The 18,805-nt window shown below is 53.9% G+C and overlaps 3 protein-coding genes across 3 annotated transcripts; 1 reads left to right on the top strand and 2 right to left on the bottom strand.

Moving 5' to 3' along the window:
• Nucleotides 1-611: 611 nt before the first annotated feature.
• Nucleotides 612-7,533, bottom strand: LOC34617960. Its single transcript, XM_026338246.1, has 16 exons — nucleotides 7,500-7,533; nucleotides 7,293-7,344; nucleotides 7,098-7,148; nucleotides 6,846-6,946; nucleotides 5,951-6,574; nucleotides 5,553-5,669; nucleotides 5,253-5,355; nucleotides 3,756-4,972; nucleotides 3,121-3,704; nucleotides 2,912-2,984; nucleotides 2,062-2,489; nucleotides 1,680-1,757; nucleotides 1,459-1,506; nucleotides 1,153-1,218; nucleotides 930-1,019; nucleotides 612-662 (listed from the first exon to the last, which is right to left on the bottom strand). The coding sequence occupies exons 1-16, from the start codon at nucleotides 7,531-7,533 to the stop codon at nucleotides 612-614; spliced, it is 3,717 nt and encodes a 1,238-aa protein (XP_026194031.1).
• Nucleotides 7,534-12,074: 4,541 nt separating this feature from the next.
• On the bottom strand, nucleotides 12,075-13,358 carry LOC34617959. Its single transcript, XM_026338256.1, has 3 exons — nucleotides 13,233-13,358; nucleotides 12,582-12,840; nucleotides 12,075-12,238 (listed from the first exon to the last, which is right to left on the bottom strand). Exons 1-3 carry the CDS (start codon nucleotides 13,356-13,358, stop codon nucleotides 12,075-12,077), a joined length of 549 nt encoding a protein of 182 aa, XP_026194041.1.
• Nucleotides 13,359-15,961: 2,603 nt separating this feature from the next.
• Nucleotides 15,962-18,158, top strand: LOC34617957 (pre-mRNA-processing factor 40 homolog B). Its single transcript, XM_026338266.1, has 5 exons — nucleotides 15,962-16,207; nucleotides 16,336-16,658; nucleotides 16,900-17,189; nucleotides 17,609-17,825; nucleotides 17,978-18,158. The coding sequence occupies exons 1-5, from the start codon at nucleotides 15,962-15,964 to the stop codon at nucleotides 18,156-18,158; spliced, it is 1,257 nt and encodes a 418-aa protein (XP_026194051.1).
• Nucleotides 18,159-18,805: the final 647 nt, after the last annotated feature.

Genomic DNA, 18,805 nt, shown 5'->3' on the forward strand with positions numbered 1-18,805 from the left:
GGCGGTCCTGCACTTGCTAAGCTGCTGCTGCTGCTGCCGTTCCTCCAACTTTCTTCGGAAGTTTTATTGGTATTTCACGCGAACTCAGGCGATTCGAACCTGCGCTACGGTATAGCGAATGTGGAAAGACAGATAAGGGCTGTTAGGAGCAAAGCAAGTCTCCTGCAGGTCCTAGGAGCGCCCCGCTAATTATTGAATGCGTTTAAGCATGCACTTAATCAGACTTCCCGACGCACTGCCCCGTGAAGAAGAAAGCCAGTTCTTTGCGCAGTGCCACCGCAGGCTGTGCCCGCACACATGGCAGGCCAGGAGGCTAAATCGTGGTATCCCACATTGAATCATTGTTCTCGAGAAAAAAGGCAGCCCAAATGGGTATGCCCCCGTACTGCCCAAATTCTCTCGAGACCCTTGCCTTCCACTCCAAACGATGGATGGGTGGTGGTAGGTGGGTGGTGGTAGGTGGGTGGTGATGGGTGGGTGGTGGTAGGTGGAGAGGCTGGGGGGCCTTAACAAGCGGAGGTATTGTACACGTAGCCAGAGCTGCCTTCCCCCTTTTTCCTTCCTCCCCGCCGCGTAGGCACAGACAGATTCTTGTGTGCCTTTTAGGCTTCCTACAAGGAGCCCATGAATACTTCAAGGGCGTCTTCTGCTGAATCTCTTGTCTGCACACAAAGCGAAACGAAGACCCTTTATACCTGATCTACTTGAAGAGGGACAGGCGGGCACTATTCTTGCGGGATCCATGAATCCTTCTGCCGACTGACGGTAAAGATATCAGCAACGCAACGCAGCGCTTCAAGAGGCGACCTCGAAGAGAGGTCTATAGAAATCGGCTTCGCACTTCCCCCGAGGGGAGCGCGACGAGGAAACGAAGCACCAGCCAGGCAAGCAAAAAGGGATATGAAGAACTGCCCTGCATATTCGCGCACATTCGCGTGAAGCGCCGCAATTGCATGAACAATGTTCAGGAAAGTAGGGCGTTCGGAGCACGCGGTGTAACAGCACTTTTCTATAAGAGCCTGCAGAAAACGCACCACCCGACAACCCGTTGGGAAGCCTAGTGAGATAAAGAGACACGTGCCCGCTACAGCAGCAGTCGCAACTGGCTCACAAGCAGCCAAAAGACAAAAAAACTCGCTGCATGCAACCCACCTTCAAAGTGTCGGGTATCGCGTCACGGGGGTCGGCCACCGGCTCCCTCCAAAACTCCACGCATCCCTTTGAACCACAAATATATATACATATATACAATATATTTACATATATATTTACATATTTGGTGCGTATATACACCCGGTGCGGCGCAGCTGGTACTCAAATAAGTCTCTGTAGGGTGGCGTCGTGTGGTAGGTAGGACCCGCCCCCACGCTCCGTGCAAGATGGCTGCTTGCTGTGTCATGCACGCGTCTCGCTGGCTGCCTCCCTATCTAAGCCTTCAAGGAGAGCGCTGCTTCTCACCACAATCTGCGCTGTAGAAAGACCCGCAAACGGCTTTAGGCCGGTGAGCTGCAGCAGTCAAATCCACACACGCATGCACCTACACCTAAACATGCACATACACAGAAAAAGCCGAACCCGCGAGATCTTGGTACCTCTGCTGCAAATGCAAGTGCAAGGCGACAGCTATGAGGTAGCACAACGCTTTTTCTACGCAGTACAACTGATGCCGTGCTCTTTACAATATGCCAAAAAAGAACTCCAAAAGAATACACGTCGGTGCAGTCCTTGTCCTCCGGCTTGTTGAGGCCGAAGCACACCTGAGAAGCCCACCCAGTGAGAACAACTTAGGAGTCATTAAAGGGCGCTTGGGAGGTTGCCATTCTCTTTCCCCCGCCCCACCTCCCCCCTTCATCGGCTGCTTCCTGCCCGCTGCAAGGCCGATACGTCTCCCGCCTAACGACAACACCCTCAGGAGCACCTCTAACACACGGAAATGCAAGATCTGCAGATACACACGAAAGCCTTGAAACACGTGCGGCCACAGTACAGGGGAACAGCAACCCCAGCTCGGGGTGTCACTGCAGGCTGCAAAAGGGCCCTCCCCCTCTGAGCCTCACTTACCGCTGGGGGCACCCAGGGAAGCTGCAGCATCTGCGTGCACCAGTTCATTTGACGCAAGGCCAAGGATAAGCCGTACGCAGAGGCCATCTGCTGCTCCTGCTGCTGCTGCTGATCTGCCGGCGACGCCAGCCCTTCGAAAGCGCTCTCTGCAAAATACAAACCACGCAAGTCGCAAGAGTGACAACACGAAGTCAGCCTGCCTAGCGCAGTGCATAAAGAAAGGCAAAAAACGGGCAAAGGGTACCTAAAATACCTACCTGCTACACTTGCCGACGACCTCCTGTGAAAGGCAGTCGCTCCCCGTAAGGGGCCCTCCGCGGGAGTGCCTCGATGAAAGAGGTCCCCAGGGGCAGCAAGCATATCCCCAAGGGCCCCCTCAAGGCATTCGCGAACGTTTCTAGTGCAAAGCGCCTCCAGCTCAGCGATGCCTGGTGATGCATCATACAAAAAATCGGAGAAAAAGACGAAACACACGCATACATACATGCACATACACACACTTATATATGTACGTACATGCATGCATACAAACATACACGCATTCACATGCGTATACGTACATGCAGACGAACGCATATATACATATATATATGTATACATGTGTGGTTGTATACACATATATAGATGTATACATATATGGATGTGTACATACATATATATATTCACATATATACGCGTATCCATACGCATACACGCACACAATTACACACACAGACATACACACACAGACATACACACACAGACATACACACACAGACATGCACACACAGACATGCACACACAGAGGGAAGAACAACGCAGTAAACGGCCGCCGCTCGTTCTCTGCATATGCACGGTAACGCCAACTTACCAAATCCTGCGAGCTTCGGAGTAAGGGCCCCATCCAGCAGCACCTTGGAGGGCCTTAGCTGCAAGTGGTAGACCTGGCCCCCAAAATCTCACATGCAAAAAAGCTCAACGCGTGTGTGAGGGCAGTGCAGCGCGATTGGCTCTGTCTGGGCATGCGCGCTGTGTGGGAGGGGCCCACGGGGGAGCGAGTGTGAACGCTGTCAGCCTCACCTGCTGCCTTTGTAGGTATGCACAGCCGAGAGCAATGCCACGTGCCAAGTTGAGTGCATCCAGCAAATGCAGCGGCTGCACGCCGCTCCCCTGGGGACTTGTGGGTCTACGGGGGCCCCCATCGTGGCAGTAGGGGCCCCTAAGCCCGGCCACTGCGTAGGGGACGCCCCACGCAATGCAGGGGGGCCCCCGCTGGGGAAGCGAGAAGCAGTCGGAGCCTTCAGAAGGAGTTTCCTGGTGGGCTTCCTTACCACAGGAGGAGGGCAGGCCTTCGAGGGGGGCCCTGTCCTTGTAGGAGAGGGGGCCCCTGGGGCGAAATCCAAAGAACGGGGGGGCCCCCAGGAGGAGCCCCGCCCCTGGGAATACCTCTCTGGCAAGTGCTGCATGCCCCGACGCTGAGCCTTGCGTCGCTGCTGGATTTTTCTTCTTCACGTCCGTCGTGCATGCGTGAGAAAGAGCTGTGGGGTGGCGGGGGCCCCTAGGAGAAGACCCCTCGGAAGAAGGGCATCGCCGAGATACCTCCCACGGGGAGTCCGTCGACGCTGTGGGGCTGCTTTCGAGGGACGGGGGCCCCTCCAGAGACACTGCAAGCACGAGGGGCAGCACGCAGCACGCAGGAGGGAGGGGCAAGGAACCCTCTCCCGCTTGAGGGGGCCCCGGGTGTGGGGCCCCCCCCTCCAGAGGCGGCAACAGGGGAGCACGTCCGACGGGCCTGTGGGAGCCGCCTTCAGCCCCCGCAAACTCGCTTTCCCACCAGGGGGCCCCCCCCGCTTGGGGGCCCCCATGAGGCCTCCCGAAGACCCCAGGAGAGCTGTTGCATGCCGACGGCCTGAGAAGCGGTCGGGGATGTCGCCCTGCACTACAACACGGCTTCGCGCTCCTGTGTCTGTCTACAGTGCACTGGCTGGGAATGCTCTGGCTTTGGGAAGCCCCTCCACCAAAAAGGATTGCCATCATCCCGCCTTGCTGCGACTGCGATCGGATGGCGCTTGAAGGACGGGAGACGACTTCTTGGGGATCGCCTTGAGAGAGGTGTGCATCGAGACCACCATTCGGCATATACTCCATCACGAGACACACGTGGAACGAGTGGGTAAGTGAAACCCCCAAAAGCATCACTAAATGGGGGTGACGGAGCTGCTGAAGCAGAAGAAGCTGTTGCAGCAGCAAGTCAGTGTTGTGGCACTGTATCTCTTGCAACCGCTTCTGCAGATCTGAAGCCTTTACACCCGGCGAAGCTCGCGCGTCTGCGATATCGCCACTGCGTTGCGGAGGAAGTGCAAGAGGGCCCTCGTTCCAAGGGGGCCCCGTGGGAACGGCAGGGGCTGCTGCTTCTACTGCGCCAGAAGTGGCAAAAGAAGCAGCGCTGGTTGGCATGTGGTAACAGAAGTGCTGCTTCTTGAAGACCTTGATAGCGACTTCCTTCCCCAACCAGAAGCCGTAATAAACACTCGTCCTTCGCCCCCCTAAGTATCGTACAAATTGTAGCTGCTCGAAAGGAATGAGAGCTCCCGGGTTGGGGGGGCCCTCCTCACTCGTCTGCCTTGCTGTCACGCGCAGGGGGATATTATTGGCCCCCTGAGGAGCGAAAGGGGGATGGGGGAAGTGCCTTTTATCACCTTCCGAAACACCCCGTTCAGCCTTCGGAAATACAAGTCCAGCACACCCACGCTGGCGAGCATGCAGCCGAGACGCTTTTGAAAAAGACACACGGGAGTCAAGGGTCGTGGGAGCCACGTGTGCCCCAGGGGTCCTTCCAAGGAAGCAGATACTTCCAGACTCGATGCTGAAAATGTTGTTTGATGGTGAGAGAAGCAAACGGCGAATGCGCCGTCGCCGAGAGGCCTGCAGCCTGCAGCAACACACCCGCGCAAGCACGCATTTAAAACAGCTTTCCACGCAGAAGCGGGTGTCTACTACTACGCGTCTGTGGCTAGGGAGGACTGCGAGCAACGAGGCCCTTCTGTTTGAGAAAAACGTCTGCAGACAGCGTGAGCTGACTGCACATAGCCTCCTCTCGAGGCGTGTCAGAAGGACTGCCGAAGCAGCCACTGAACTCGTTAGGTTCGAAAGTTTCTCAAGCGAGATCGCCTCTACACGCATGCCCATTCCCAACTAATCTGACAGTTTACTTGAGCAGCTTGACGAAGGTAAGGACCCTGTTGCGGCCTCCAAAGGTGTTTAGACCAAAGTGGCTTTTAAGCGTTCCAGCAGTCAGACACAGAAACTCCTCCCCTACGCGCGAACCGCACACTCGGCAACCCTCGCAAGCGGATTTCAAGCAAGCGTCCAGACCCCACAAAAAGGCAGCCCACAGGAGAAGAGAGGGAGGCCCTCCAGGGTGCCGGACGTACGAGGGGAAAGGCGACGCCTTCCTAGTGTCGCCGCTCAGCTACGCGGCAGAAATACTGCATTCAGCGACAATAACTTACCTCCAACTCGGCGCGCAAGGAGAGCCTCAATGAACCCCTTGGGAAGCTGGTGGCTGCGAAGTTCCTTGCAAGCGAGGCGTAGCCAACACACCAATTCTGATGGCGACCAGTGGACCGCTGCAATCGTCACACAGACAGCACTGCCAATAGGGCTACAACGGGTGTGCAACAGCAGCAGCAGCACCCCCCGGAAAAGGCAGCAGTGCATGCGCATGCGAATTCGGGAGCAGGAGCCCTTGATAAGCCTCTCTTGCCCAAAGTCCAACCGCTTAAGGAGGAAACAGCCGCCGACTTTACTGCGTCTTTTGCATAGACACAAAACGCGACAGCAAGGCTTTCCTACTTTGCCCCCACCCTCCGAACCGACTCCTGTGCAGGCCCCAAGTTTTACAGCAGACGTTGCTGCGTAGCAGCAGCAAAAGATGCAGCGGCAAAAAATGCACACCTTCTGCCTCGTCTGGCCAGATATCGTCGGAAGACTCCGCCGCGTCTGCAAGCCGCAATCCCACACAGCACTAAGGGTGTACAGCTTGAAGGTTCCAGCGCTTGAGCCTCGGCAGCAGCTACTGCGGGCAGGAAAAACTTACTCCACGTGGGCTGCTGCGCGCCGTCATGCCCGCCCCCCCCAGCACACGTTGCCGCAGCAGAGCTGCTGCAGTACGACGCGATACTGTCATCGGCGTTGATGGCTGCGTGTGCAGAGTCTCGTGATCCCCTGTTTCGGTTCGCCCCTCGGAAGAGGCTGCGGGTACACTTCTCCTGCCTCAGCGCTTCCTGCCGTGGAGTCGATTCCTCCCCCTGCGGGAGTGAGGCAAGGAGGTCTTCAGGCAGGCTGCCTTCTGTCTCCGCAGAAGACTGTCGGCGGTTAGAGAAAAAAAATTCATGCGCTTGCGCGTTCGGAAGAGGCGAGGGGCCCCTCACGAGCACACGGCGCCCCTGCACCCACTCCGCGTAGACCAGCAGGCGCTCGGGGAGAAAGAGCGAACGCGAGGGTCCGTGCAAGAAGCAGTCTAGCCAGACACCTGAGCGAGGCGCAGCCAGCCTCGGAGGGAGAGGCGGAGGGAGGCAGACGGAGTAATGAGGCCAGGAGCGGGCTTGGAATTTTTTTGGTCGCAGAGAGCAAGCTCACGAAACTAAGGGAGGGAGGCCTCTCTCCCTCTAGGTAGGGGTTCATAAGGTGTCTGTCTACTCAGCAGGGCACACAGAGTTTAGAAGAAACATCCGTTTCGCAGTCTTCAGGAATGGCCCTTAATGGCGGTTCTTTCCGTTAAAAAGCCCTCCCTCTCGTCTTACCCCAGTGAATGGCAAGTCCTCCGCCCTTGCGGAGTTCTATGAAGACACCAGGCCCCTGGCGACGCCCTCTATGGAACGTCCCACAGAAACAGTGGCCAGCCCTAAGACAAAAAGCCTCGAACGCAAAGCCTCATCCCCGCAGCATCTACGTGCAGGCGAGGACTACGGAGCGGCTTTTGGAGAAAGTGCGCAGAGCGGAGGATGGCGCAGTGGCGGCAGAATCAAAGCAAGGGGTGCGAGGGAAGAGATTACTTGAGCAGAAGAAGGCCTCTCCCTGATGGAACCCCGGTAGAATCGACGGGTCTGAGGCGCATGCATAGGTCGAGCGCATCTCTAGAGAGCTTCGACAAGACGCCTCTCGACTGATCCGGAGGACTTTTCAGAGAGGGCAGAAATCTGAATTCCAGAGCGCTAAGCTCGGGGGCTTGCACGTAGGGGCTAACGCACCCCTTGTACCTATCGCCGGTGCTCAGGAGTAAAGTCCCTCCGACGGGGGTGGCTTCTACTGCGCATACACCAGCCAGTGAGATTTCGAGCTTGACGGCAGCCGAAGGAGCAGTGGCATGCGCCTTTGGGTCTGAAAGAACCGCGGGTGTGAAGCGGGTGGGCGTAGAAATGGGGGACTGTCGGCAATTGGAATTCGGATTTGCATACCTGCTTCTTGAGGGCGGACATGTGCTGAGCCCATAGTTCGGCTTTGGGTTTTAGGGCTTAATTGGTCATCATTCCTTTCCCTATCAAATCCGGGAATCTGGCTGGTGGCACACGCGATGAATGCAGGGTTCAGAATCTACGGTTCAGGTGTCGCTACACTGGCACAGGGGCGAACAGATTACCCGTTGGCGTCGAAAAGAAGACCAAAATGCACTCCTCCTCCATCACATGCCATATGATTGATAGTTTATAGTGTATTCGCAAGAATACGTCGTCTAAGGCATAGAGTTTACAGTAGATATTCATGGCACGGTGGCGCCCTATTTGCATGTGCTGCTGGCAGCTAGTGCTAGGGGTCAAGATTGTATTACGCTCAACGTTAAAAGTACAAATGGGACAGTATTTTGGTATTCTATTTTACAATTTGCTAATTAGGGCTCGGAGTTTAGGGTTTGGACGATTAGAGTACCAGCTTCGTCAAAACGGATGCTCTACAGAGTGTTCGGGGTTACAGTGTAGAATTCATACACTAGCATGCAGGTTTAAGGATTCTGGTTTACGGCGTGCTTGCACGGATTGGTTGGGGCATTGATAGTAGTCTTGGACTTTTGTTTTATCGATTAGGATCAGGGTTTTCTTTCCCAATCCTCCAGTCCAGATAATCGGATGTAGGGTCGCGCATCAAGCTACAGAGTTGAGCTCCCAATCAAGGAACCTCAGAGTAAACTCTGTCATGGTACATGTTATATGCTTTTGCACGGACTGGGCAAACTGCAGCTGTCTCTGAGCGATGCTGTAGGCTTGGTGTTTACAGCATGCTGTCGTTAACTGCTTGCTCCGGGGGCATCAATGATAAGCCACGCTACGATACAGGATTCTTGTGCAAAAGTCACAATACGTACGCCTTTGTTAACGATTGGCTCTTTGGGTGTCATTTACTTGTGTATTACCTGCAGCAGCGAGCTACAGCCTATTTCTTTCACTTGGAGTAAATTGCTCTGCGCATCAGCAAATGGGTGCCCAAAGTGACGAGAGGGTGCATCCATGAGCATGCCAGCTGCCTTTCTACCAGCGGAGCAGAATATTGGGGAATGAAGGCAACGAAAGGAGATTCTGTAAAAGACACTCCTCCATATTCGTTTCCAAACGTTCTGGTACAGATTTAGAACTCTGGGTCGCCGCTTTAACTGCATGAGCTCTGAAAGCTGCGCCCGGGTGTTTCAATCGTTGTCAACGATGCCAGGAATGAGGACAGGTGGCCACGAGGGAGTAGCATCACCAACAGTTGAATGCAGTAGAGCCACAGAGGGCGACAAAATACTACAATACGAGGATTTAATTACGTAGAAGAGTGGTGTGACACAGAAATTTAGAACACGAAGGAACGACATGGAAGCTTCTTGAAAGTTCAAGCAGAAAAGGACATATAATTTACATGAGCACTTAACCAGCCTGTGCCTCAAGACAGTGTGCCATCCCTGTCCCACCCCTTTCGCGCCTTTATTCAGTGCCTTGCGACACCCTGCCCAATGCTTTATCGCTAAGACATAGGGTTCAGTCCTTTGTCAGCACTCAGCTAATCGTTCGGTAGACTTACGAGGCGTATTACTCAGAAGATACTACTAGACGAAGCATAACAGTTTATGGTATTTAAATCGTTTCATTTCCGACACCACCCTGCAGTGGGTGCACTTGGAAGTATTAAAATCCTCAAGGCCCATTAACGCCCTTGGGGCCATGGGAACTCCGTCCTTTTACCAAACAGACGAGCCCTTCAAAATGGAATGGCTGGTGCTGATTTGGCTAAACGGATACACACACTGAAATATTAAATGGAAACGAACAAGGATCTAGAGCTGGGCGCTTTCCCATGTGCTGTCATCTAACGCTTGTTGAGAGGGTATCTCATACGAAGCTTCGCACACAGAAGTTCGAGTGCTCCAACGCGAGTGCCCTCTCTTGAAGTAGGCCTCTGCTTATGCAACTGTCTTGCTTAGTAGCCCTTATTGTAAGAAGGCTGAACAGGCTCCATAATGTAGGTGGGCTTGACCATGTACCGCTGTATCATGTTGCTGGTGTCGATGGTCTTCGTCACGGGGGGTTGAGCGCAAGGGAGTGGAGCAGTTGTTGTTGTCGTGGTGCTCGCAGCAAAGCAAGGGGCCCTAAGGTATTGCTTTGTTGGCTGCTGGACGAACTGGACTATCTCTGGCTCTGGCTCTGGTTCTGGCTCTTTTCGAGGGACGGGGACAGCAACGGCCTTCTGCGGAACGACATACTTCTTGTGCTTCTTGTAGTGGTGTTTCTTTTTCTTGTACGTCTTGCCTGTTCTTGGTTGGATCTTTACGCATTTATACCCCGAGCAAAGCTCCCTCTTGATTGCGCCCTCCTCTCCTTCTTCAGCAGGCTCCATAAGAAAACCTTGTTCTTGCTCCTCAAGGCCGAAGCCTGCCATTCCGGGCGGCAAGCTGACGACAACATCGTCCCCCTCAAACTTCAAGTAAACCCCAAAGTCTTCTTCTTCTGTTTCCCCACCCTCAGCAGATACCTCAGAGAGGACAGGAACCGGTGACTCTGTTTCGCTGCCTGCAGCCGCGCTGCACAGGGCCAGAGCGCATGAGGCTCCGAGAAGGCTGGAGAGGAGCTGCCGCATTGTTAGTAGAGAGCAGACAGTATAGGGGGCCCCAACACCTGTTAAGATATAGCAGTAAACGTGAATGAGAATGTTGTGGCTCCCGAACACGTCGTATAGAGGGACGTTAAAATAGTGTACAGCTCGCTACCGACAGCGGGGAGGGGGGGACCCGAGCAAGCCACGGCTGCACGCATACCGGAGCCACACAGGACCTAAACCGCCTTCTCCGATTGAAATAAAAAATCATAATTACTAGAGCAACATATAAGCGCACAAGCATTGCTTTAAGAATGTTTTGATGAGCTGATCTCACACCCTCACGTCCGCTCCAACAGAGCCCGAGTCGTCTGGAGGGTCTCGCCTTCCATGCCGCCCTAGATCTGGCTACTACTACTTGGAGAAAGGACACGCACAGTTCTTTTACTTCTACCCGAGTCTAGTTTAGATATTGTTCTCAATATACTTTAAGGGGTAAGCAAAAGACAGGACAAACAACATCAGGGGGCTCTAATAGGACAGCCGTTTCGCATCCTTACGCCCCAGGGGACCAGCACGCTATCGGGATGCGCGTCAACTCATTCAGCCTTCATGGCTAATTGTGCCTCTTCTTCATGTCATTCAAGACCTGTGGGATGTCGTTTACTCTGTGTCTCTCCCCACATTTGGTTTCGAACAGCCCCGACAAAACATCATTTTGCACATAATCTATATTCCGTACTCCCGGACCACTGCCCCTCCAGGCCTGCTGGACAATTCCAGGATCATAAGCGTCCTCGGCTTTTGCTTCTTCGACTTGCGCATAAAAGGGTCTCAGGTAAAGGAATCCCCCCCTGAAAATCTCCACAAAGAACCGGAACAAAAGTGCTAGAGGGTTACGGTAATAGGGAGAGCCATAAACCGCACTACGACTCCCGGGCTTCGTTAGGAGAGATGCTGAAGAATGGCTCTGAAGCTGATCGGTGGCTGTAGCTGATATTTGTCCGCGTACCAAGAGCCCCCTGCCTGGTCTCCCTCTAGCCTGTCGTGCTCCGGCCCCTGCCGTAGTTCAACGCCTGGTAGTCCCCTAAGGCACTCAGGGGCCAAGAAGACGATACATAACGCAGTGCAGTATTTCAGCAAAAATACTACTGACGGCACTGAATCGCCGCAGCACCCCTTTGACGGCCCTTGAGAAATAACTTGAATACGCATATCCTTTGCCTTCCGGCGAGAGGACGCTTTCTGCTGTACTCGGAGGTCAGAGGAAGACTTGCTCTTCGCGGAGATAAAAATCTAAAAAAATGTCTACCCTCCTATTTAAAATAAGGTAGCTTCCCTTCTAAGTCTTGTAGTTTGAACGGATCCCCAATTTGGCATACAAAAAGCATGCAGAAAGCATATTTCTTGTTTGGGATTGGCCGCGGGATCGCGGGGAGGCCATCCAAATATACTATCAGGGCTCAGTAGCTGCCCAAATTCCCATGGAGGTTCAGAGTTTTGGGGTGGTCAATCCTATCGTCGGGGCATACGCCCCTTACGGTCTTCCCCATCATGCAGTATCCGCATATCGCCTGCCGTCTAAATGTCAAGCGGCGTGAAGGCTAGCTGTTATTATCTAGATACATAGCCGTTTTGCGGGAGAAAGTAACAATCACATGTCTCTCAACCTCAAGAAGTCAGAATGGCAAGAGGCACACAGGAGCCATTGGCTCGAAAAACGCATGAAAGATTGCGGGAGCCCTACTGCACTCACTCAAGTTCACCTGTATTCAACCACAAAAATGCATCTGGCTGTGATAAACAGACAGGAAACACTGAAGAGCGTTTGCAGACGCAGTAGGACGCAGCCGCGCGAGCTGAGTGCGGCCCGCTACTGCAGCTACCTGTGAACTGAGCAGCGTGAGGGTGATGAAGCACAGAGGGCGCTCCCAATCAGAATTTGGGAGCTGCGAATTCGTAAGCTTTCAGGGTTCTACATGAATTTTGAGGGCATATCGCGAGCCGTTGTTGGGGGCCCATGCCCTCATAATGGAGTACAGCAAAGTATATACACCGGGGGTTTCTGCGTGGACAATGCCCAAGAAGGGAACAGGGGCCCCCACGATCCCTAAACCGCTACCCTGTGATCCTGAGAACACACCACAAACACCAAAACATGAACTCCTTGATCCGTACTGAAGAGTTTTATGGTCCCGGCGAAGAAAAGGGGGGAGTTCCCGTCACGGCGGCTGCTTGTACAAGAGCTCCAACAGGGGCTGCCTCCTGATTAGATCTATTGCTCCGTCCCACCGCTTGTTCTAAAGTGGAGAAGAAACCCACAGCTCTATTTTGAAAGGAACGTGGGAGCGAAAACAAGAAACTCGATGAAAAGGCAAGAGAACATTAGAGCAAGCGGTACACCCCGGAGAGGCAGTCAGGACAGCCCAGGGAAAGCGAGCAAGCAATAGACAACAGCGAGACAGTTACTATACCTGCAAAAGGTACAGGCTGCGTTGCCTTAATACCGCTTGGGAGACTTGGCTCCTCCTGCAGAAGATTGCGGGCTTCCTCAGCAGTAAGGGATTTGTGGGGAACATCTGTGAGAGCTAAGAGGCCAGAGTGACCGGAAAGCAGAAAGCCTCTGTAGCCGCCAACGCAGCTCAAGCGAACTGCAACTGTAGAGTTAGGAGGAACACGAATCTCCGCAGTATCGGGGGTCTCCGAGCCACTGACATGAGAGAAATCTACAGTCTGAGAGTCACAAACCGCAAGGCGCACACCGTCATTCAGTATCCAGGAAGCGTCGCCAGGAAATAAATGAAATGGGAAACGTAAAAACCCATAGACACAGAAGAAACAGAGAAAGAGGCACACACAGATCTCAAGAAAAGCGGTACAAGTCAGAACAAATGCTCAGAGTGCGGCTTCAAAGATGGATGGCGTTTGTCCCTTCATCGTCTTCTAGGCCGGAGCAGCATGCACAAACAGGAAAAAGGGTTTCTACAAACGCTCTTCTGTTTGCTTAGGATGGGATCTGGTACATGCCTGCCAATGGAAGCAGAGCCCACAGTATTCTAAGGGGAAATACATGCGTAAAGACTGCACGAGACCAGATCTACTGGAGGACAAGGGGATTGACGCACCTGCGCGGCCGAATCCAGCTGCTTTTGCAGCTCCTCAGATGAGGGTGTCGAGGCTGCTCCTGCCATGCTAAGCAGCGATAAGACAAGTAAATACAGCAGCCCCGTGCGGTGTACAGTCAGTTGCATTTTGTGCTATTTGTGCAAAGAATAGAGAATGCGGGGAAAATATAGCGTCCTAGAGGTTAAAACATAAGAAAAAGACCCAGAAAGGGAGTGGCAAATGGAAAAGGGCGGTAGCCGCTGACACCTGATTTGGTGAATGCACGGTTTAGGCAAAACAAGATTATCCAGAAACGTCGGCCAAAGTTAGTGAAATTTCGGCTAAAGAGCTGCGTTTTCTTATTTTAAGTATTTAAAAGGAAGTGCATTCATTGCTTTATGCAAGTGCTTTTATTCCTCGTCTTGTTGCTGTGTAGCTGGGCACAAAGAAAAGGTAGAAGAATAGCGCCCGAGCAGGGCCCCCGTACTTGCTTGTTTTTCGGCAGTTTTCTTTTTTTCCCCTTGAGAGTGCCCCTCAGTCAAGTATTTTTTAAGCTTTACACTGAGCGTTCAACAAGTGGTGTGCTGAGCAGCACAGATCACCCCAACAAGCGTTGGTTTTCAAGCGGAGGCGCATTGTTTTAACAATATTGCAAACGTCGGCCCAAGGACTCGTGCGCCAATTCGTGTGTTTTTTATCGATTCCTAATCCCTTTTTCTCATTAATTTGACTTCCATCATTAATTTGCTCTTTCTTCGCGCTTTCTCTGGCTTTCCTTCCACGGACGCAGTGAGCAGAACGCGGGGGCCCCTCTTCTCTGCTCCTTCGGGGGTTTGGGAGTTTAGTATGCCCGCAGGTAGCTGTACATACCAGTAGAGCAAAGCTTCAGAAGCGGTGTCTCCCTGTAGTTTCTCAGACTCGGCGCAGCCAGGGGGAGGAAGCCAGTGGCCGTGACAGTCACTAGCTTTCACGTAACGGTCCCCGCGGATCCGGTTTCAGGGGTTCATCCCATGAGCGTTGCTTCCTTCGCCTCCGCTAGTCTTTCGCCGGTTATTGTAGCTTCTTCTTTGGCGCCTCTCCACCCCTCGCTCATACAGTTGCACACCCGCCGCTACCCCTCTCCTGATCTCGTTGTCATTTCCCGCCTGCTGAGCGCCTCCCCGCCTCTATGACTCCTCGCAGCCCTCCATCCACTCCTTCCTCCCATTCTCTGGCTCTCATGCACCTTGCTGCGCTCCTAGTCGTCTCTTTGTCCTCTTCCCGCGGCCATGTGGTCTCTCCTGGGTTACTCGAACACCCCAGAGGAGGAGACAAAACCTAGTGATTCAGATGAAAAGGCCCCTGAGGAACAGCCTCCAGCTCCCGAGGGCCCCCCCGCCACCCCAACGACGGGCGGGGGGGGCATATGGAGCTGGTTCGGGTACGACGAGACTCCAGCAGAGCGAGAGACTGCACCGCAGGTAGGCTTCTTTGTCAAGGTGCAGCAGCATGTGATCCATGATGCGGTATCTTTTCCCGTTGCTTTTGAGGGCCACATCAATGCTGCTGAGCCGCCTGCTTGACGTATAGAACGTAATTCTCTTAGGGTAGTTGCTGAATCGTCTCGGCTGAAGTGTATCTACGCTTAAACCGAACCGACCAACCGTGACCCCTACCACCCGCAAGATGATGCACCATTCATGAAATTGCCGCTGCCGACGCAGTGTAATTAAGCTCGCTATTGTTGGAGCTGAGCACAGATCGTTGTTACGCTAAGGCCGCTCACTAGGGGAAGAGATTTTTAGTGGCTGGTGATTGCGATCCGCCATGGGGTGTCTGACCTGTTTGTTGAACTCAGGAAGCCGAGAGCTCCTCGCCTTCCGCAGCGGTTGTGGATGCACAAGTCTCAGCCAAGGAATCGCGTAAAAAGAAGAAACATGAGGCACACACGGCAAGCGAAGACAGCGGCATCCGCGAGAGGGAGGGAAAGGGCCATGCTAGGGGAGACGAGGAGGTCACCCTCCAGGAGACGGAGAAAGGGCACTCCGGGAAGAAGAAAACGAAGAAGAAGCAGAAGGGGACTGACAGTGAAAAGGCCGCTGCAGCAGGCGAGTTGCAGATTAGCCCTCGATCCGTGGAGGCAACAAGGCGACGGTTGCAAGAGCTGGAGAGTTCTCAAGGCAGCACCTCCCGAGACAGCTCGGAAGACAGTAGGAAGAGCAAGCGGAAGGCGAAGGGAGAGGAGGAAAGCAGCAGGGCTGCAGCGAAGGAGAAGAGGAAGAGGGAGAGGAAGGAACGCTTGGCTGCCCTGATGCGCGATATGGAGAAAGCGCAGAAAGAGGTGGACTTGGCTCTGGAAAGGGCCAAGCAGCAAAAGGAGGCGAAAAAGAAAGCGGAGAGGAAGAAGAAAGAGGAGCAGGGGAAGGCTCTAGCCGTCGCAGCGAAGCAGGCAGCGGTGCCGTCTTCCCATGAAAGAGAGGCTCACGGGGAGGCCAGCAGGAGGAAGCAGGAGAGAGAAGAACGCGAGAGAAAGAGACTGGAGATGAAGCAAGCGCTCGAAAAACTCTTGGAACAGAAAGAGAAAGAAATACAAGAGACGGCGCGCTTCATACGCCAGGCAGTGGAGGATCAGCAGCAAAAAGCAGCAGATCTCCTCAAAATGCAGCAGGCAACCCTTGCCGCTGCCAGTGTACCCCCCAGTCTTGCCGCCCCTTATCCCTCTCCAAAGCCTCCCTCCTCCTCCCCAACTGTCTCTGTTTCTAAGGAGAAGATGCCTCCTTCAACTCCGCAGCGACCTCCTCCAACTCTGCAGCCACCTCCTCCAACTCTGCAGCCACCTCCTCCAACTCCGCCATCGCCAGTTGAGCCTAAGAAGGAGCTGCCACTGACTGCCCCCGTTCCTCCACTTCAGTCAGGAGTTTCCCAGAAGAAGCTGATGCTGGCAGCTGCAGCTGCTGATGAAAAGGCCTCCGTCTACCCTGCCTCCAAAGCGGTCGTTTACCCCAGTGCGTTGCATGCAAGTGCCACAAAAACGCCCTCCTGCTTCCCCTCTGCTAGCCGCCCTCTCTACGCCTTGCATGCGCCACGCACACCGTGGACCCTGGGGGGTGTACATACACCCCCCCTCTCTTGCGTTTCCCGGAGGCAGCCAGCTGCGCATTCGCCTTGTCTTCATTTGTCTCAGAGCTAGCCAAGAACGCCCCCTGCTTGCCCTTGGAGCACAGTTGGGGGCCCATGCATTTTTTCTTTCGGGGGGCCCCCTTTCAGGCGTTTGAGGCGATTGAGCATTTGGCTGAGGAGCGCGAGACTCTTCAAGGACGTGCTCAGACCCTCGAGAGACAGCTGAAAGAAGAATCTCAACAGCACCAACAGACAATCACCAAGTTCATCGAGCGACAGCAAAGACTGTTGCATGAGACTTCCCAAAGGGCAATCAAAGTCGGGACTGGAATCGCAAAACTTGAAGGGTAAACGATAGCCAGGGTGAAATGATACCTCGTATGTATACGTATATCTATACATATATTCATATGTATATTTACATCTAGAGCGCTGTTGTGCAATTTGTAGCTTCTTAAGTGTCACTCGACCGTAGAATGATGATGTGATGATCATATCCACTCCTTTTCCTTGCCCCTCGTCTTTGTTGCCTGGTATGAGTTCATGGGCGCTGTTAGTCCCCTCTTTCTTTGTTCTCTCTTTGTACAGCACAGTATCGCGTTGGCGCATGCGTCAGCTGTCGTTCTCCATGATGCTTTTTTCTACTGCTTGGGGGCGTTGCAAAGTAGCGGAGGAAGTTGCGCGGACTCGCTGGGAGGCTTCCCAGCGGACTGGGCTCGCTAACAACCGCTACAGAGAGCGAAGCGTTAGGCTCCTCGCTCTCCTTCTCTGCTCCTTTTACAAAAAGCGCCTCGCTGCTGGCATCTACGCCCTCTTCGTGTTTTCCCACGATTCGAGCCGTGGTGACGGCCTCCTCTTCCCCGGTATAGTAGACGGCTGTAAGCTGCAACATGGGAGGGGGAGCTTCTCAATCCTCCTAGGGGGCTTGAAGGCCTTTCTTCCTTTCCTGCCTCCCTCCCCCTCATTTCCCCCGCTCACGTGGGAGTTGGCATTTGTATGAGTCGGGCGTGCGGTTAGAAGAAAGGGGCTGACGCGTGAGAAATCCGGGGTAGCCTTGCGATGGCGGGTTGCTTAGAGCAGCAGGCCTTTGAAGCCTTTGACTCGAGCAAATTGCCCTTTAGAACGGGATTAAGTGGATGGCGTTGCCCTTTCTAGAGAGAGGCCGTCCTCTTGTGCATCCTCGTGCAGCTTAGGCTGCAGCAGCCCTTCCACTATTGCCGCTAGTGGGGGGTGTCGCTGCCACATATAGTATTCGAGTTGTGGGGCCCCGCTGCGGCTGCTGTGCATGCGTCTGCAGTGTCTGACGATCGGACTCGTTTGGCGCTGACGGCGATGGCGCAGGCGAAGCAGGATGCCGCTGTGTTGCGGAACCTTGTCGAGGAGGAGACTGCCCATCTGGAAGCAGAGCGCTTGTACCTTAGCAGATGGAGAAACCAACTCTACCACCTGTCTCAGGCTGTTAATCAGCAGGCTGTAGATGCCATTGTCGAGGCAAGACTCAACACACATGCAATGCATGCACACCTTTAGCCGTGCAAGCACCCTCCTACTTTTAGACTAGAGGAGCAGGCGGGACGCACATTCCAGGGGATTGAGGGGATAGGGGAGCGTCTGAGGCTGAGGTCACTCGAGGTCTTTTGGGGCTTTAGAGACGCCCTTCAAGAAGGGCTCTTGAAAACACGAGACGCTGTGGGAGTGAATTCAGCGAGGTGGCTCGTTGGGTGCGATGTACCCCGTGGATCGAGGTGTGCTTGCTATGTGTGCCAAAGGAAGTGACTAAAGCAAGAAAACCCTCCAAGGCAAACACGAATGCAGCAGAGTCCCCACAGGGTGCATGCAGCCCATAGACGCACACTGAAATACGCAAGGCCCCAGTAGAAAAAGGGGCTTTCGAGTGCTTGCAGCACGCATGGCCGACCCACATGAGGGGGTTTGAGAGCCTTAGTTCCTGTCGCAGGAGGCCTTTGTGCACTGCACACCACCATCGGCAAGGTCAAAGACAGCTGCATGAGAAGCAGCGCCAGCAGCAGTAGTACTTGCCCTGCAAACGTCACCCTGAAAAGAGGCGTTTTGTCATGTCTTTGTGGGCATGCTTTGCCAGAGGGGCGCGGCAGCCTCAAAGGCCTTTATTTTTTGGCTCGTGGAGCTTCTCACAGGGTTACCAGATACTTCACGTTGCCTTCTCCTATTGCCTCTCAGGCTGCTCTACTACCCTCTATGTCGACTTAACTTGTTGTCGTCCTCTAGGAATGGCCAGGATGAAGGGTTGTGCAGGGGCAGCCCTTGGAAGATCTTTTGGCAAACTCTTAGGTTTCCTTAGAGCCTATTGACGTCTAGAATTAATGATTTCATGTAGAGAAACCCCCATGACACTCCTGCGACAGACACGCATTCTGAAAGCAAGGGCCCGGACCCCTGCAGGACGAAGACAGCTGCACTTCGCTGTCCCCTGTCTATTTCACCCCTTTCCTGTGGTGCCTGCATATTCATATTT

The sequence above is a fragment of the Cyclospora cayetanensis genome, unplaced genomic scaffold (genome assembly GCF_002999335.1).
Source record: "Cyclospora cayetanensis isolate NF1_C8 unplaced genomic scaffold, CcayRef3 CcayRef3_contig_102, whole genome shotgun sequence".
NCBI lineage: Eukaryota > Apicomplexa > Conoidasida > Eucoccidiorida > Eimeriidae > Cyclospora > Cyclospora cayetanensis.

Excerpts from the sequence above, each read along its gene's own strand:
- LOC34617957 (XM_026338266.1), top strand. The coding sequence starts at position 15,962 with ATGCCTCCTTCAACTCCGCAGCGACCTCCTCCAACTCTGCAGCCACCT. Across the intron at positions 16,659-16,899 it reads GGAATCGCAAAACTTGAAGG|CACAGTATCGCGTTGGCGCA; the intron begins GTAAACGATAGC and ends CTCTTTGTACAG. Across the intron at positions 17,190-17,608 it reads CCCCGGTATAGTAGACGGCT|TGTCTGACGATCGGACTCGT; the intron begins GTAAGCTGCAAC and ends ATGCGTCTGCAG.
- LOC34617959 (XM_026338256.1), bottom strand. The coding sequence starts at position 13,358 with ATGCAACTGACTGTACACCGCACGGGGCTGCTGTATTTACTTGTCTTA. Across the intron at positions 12,841-13,232 it reads AGCTGGATTCGGCCGCGCAG|ACTGTAGATTTCTCTCATGT; the intron begins GTGCGTCAATCC and ends TGTGACTCTCAG. Across the intron at positions 12,239-12,581 it reads GCAGCCTGTACCTTTTGCAG|GATCACAGGGTAGCGGTTTA; the intron begins GTATAGTAACTG and ends GTGTGTTCTCAG.
- LOC34617960 (XM_026338246.1), bottom strand. The coding sequence starts at position 7,533 with ATGGGCTCAGCACATGTCCGCCCTCAAGAAGCAG. Across the intron at positions 4,973-5,252 it reads ACCTTCGTCAAGCTGCTCAA|GCTGCAGGCCTCTCGGCGAC; the intron begins GTAAACTGTCAG and ends GTGTTGCTGCAG. Across the intron at positions 2,985-3,120 it reads CATACCTACAAAGGCAGCAG|GTCTACCACTTGCAGCTAAG; the intron begins GTGAGGCTGACA and ends TTTGGGGGCCAG.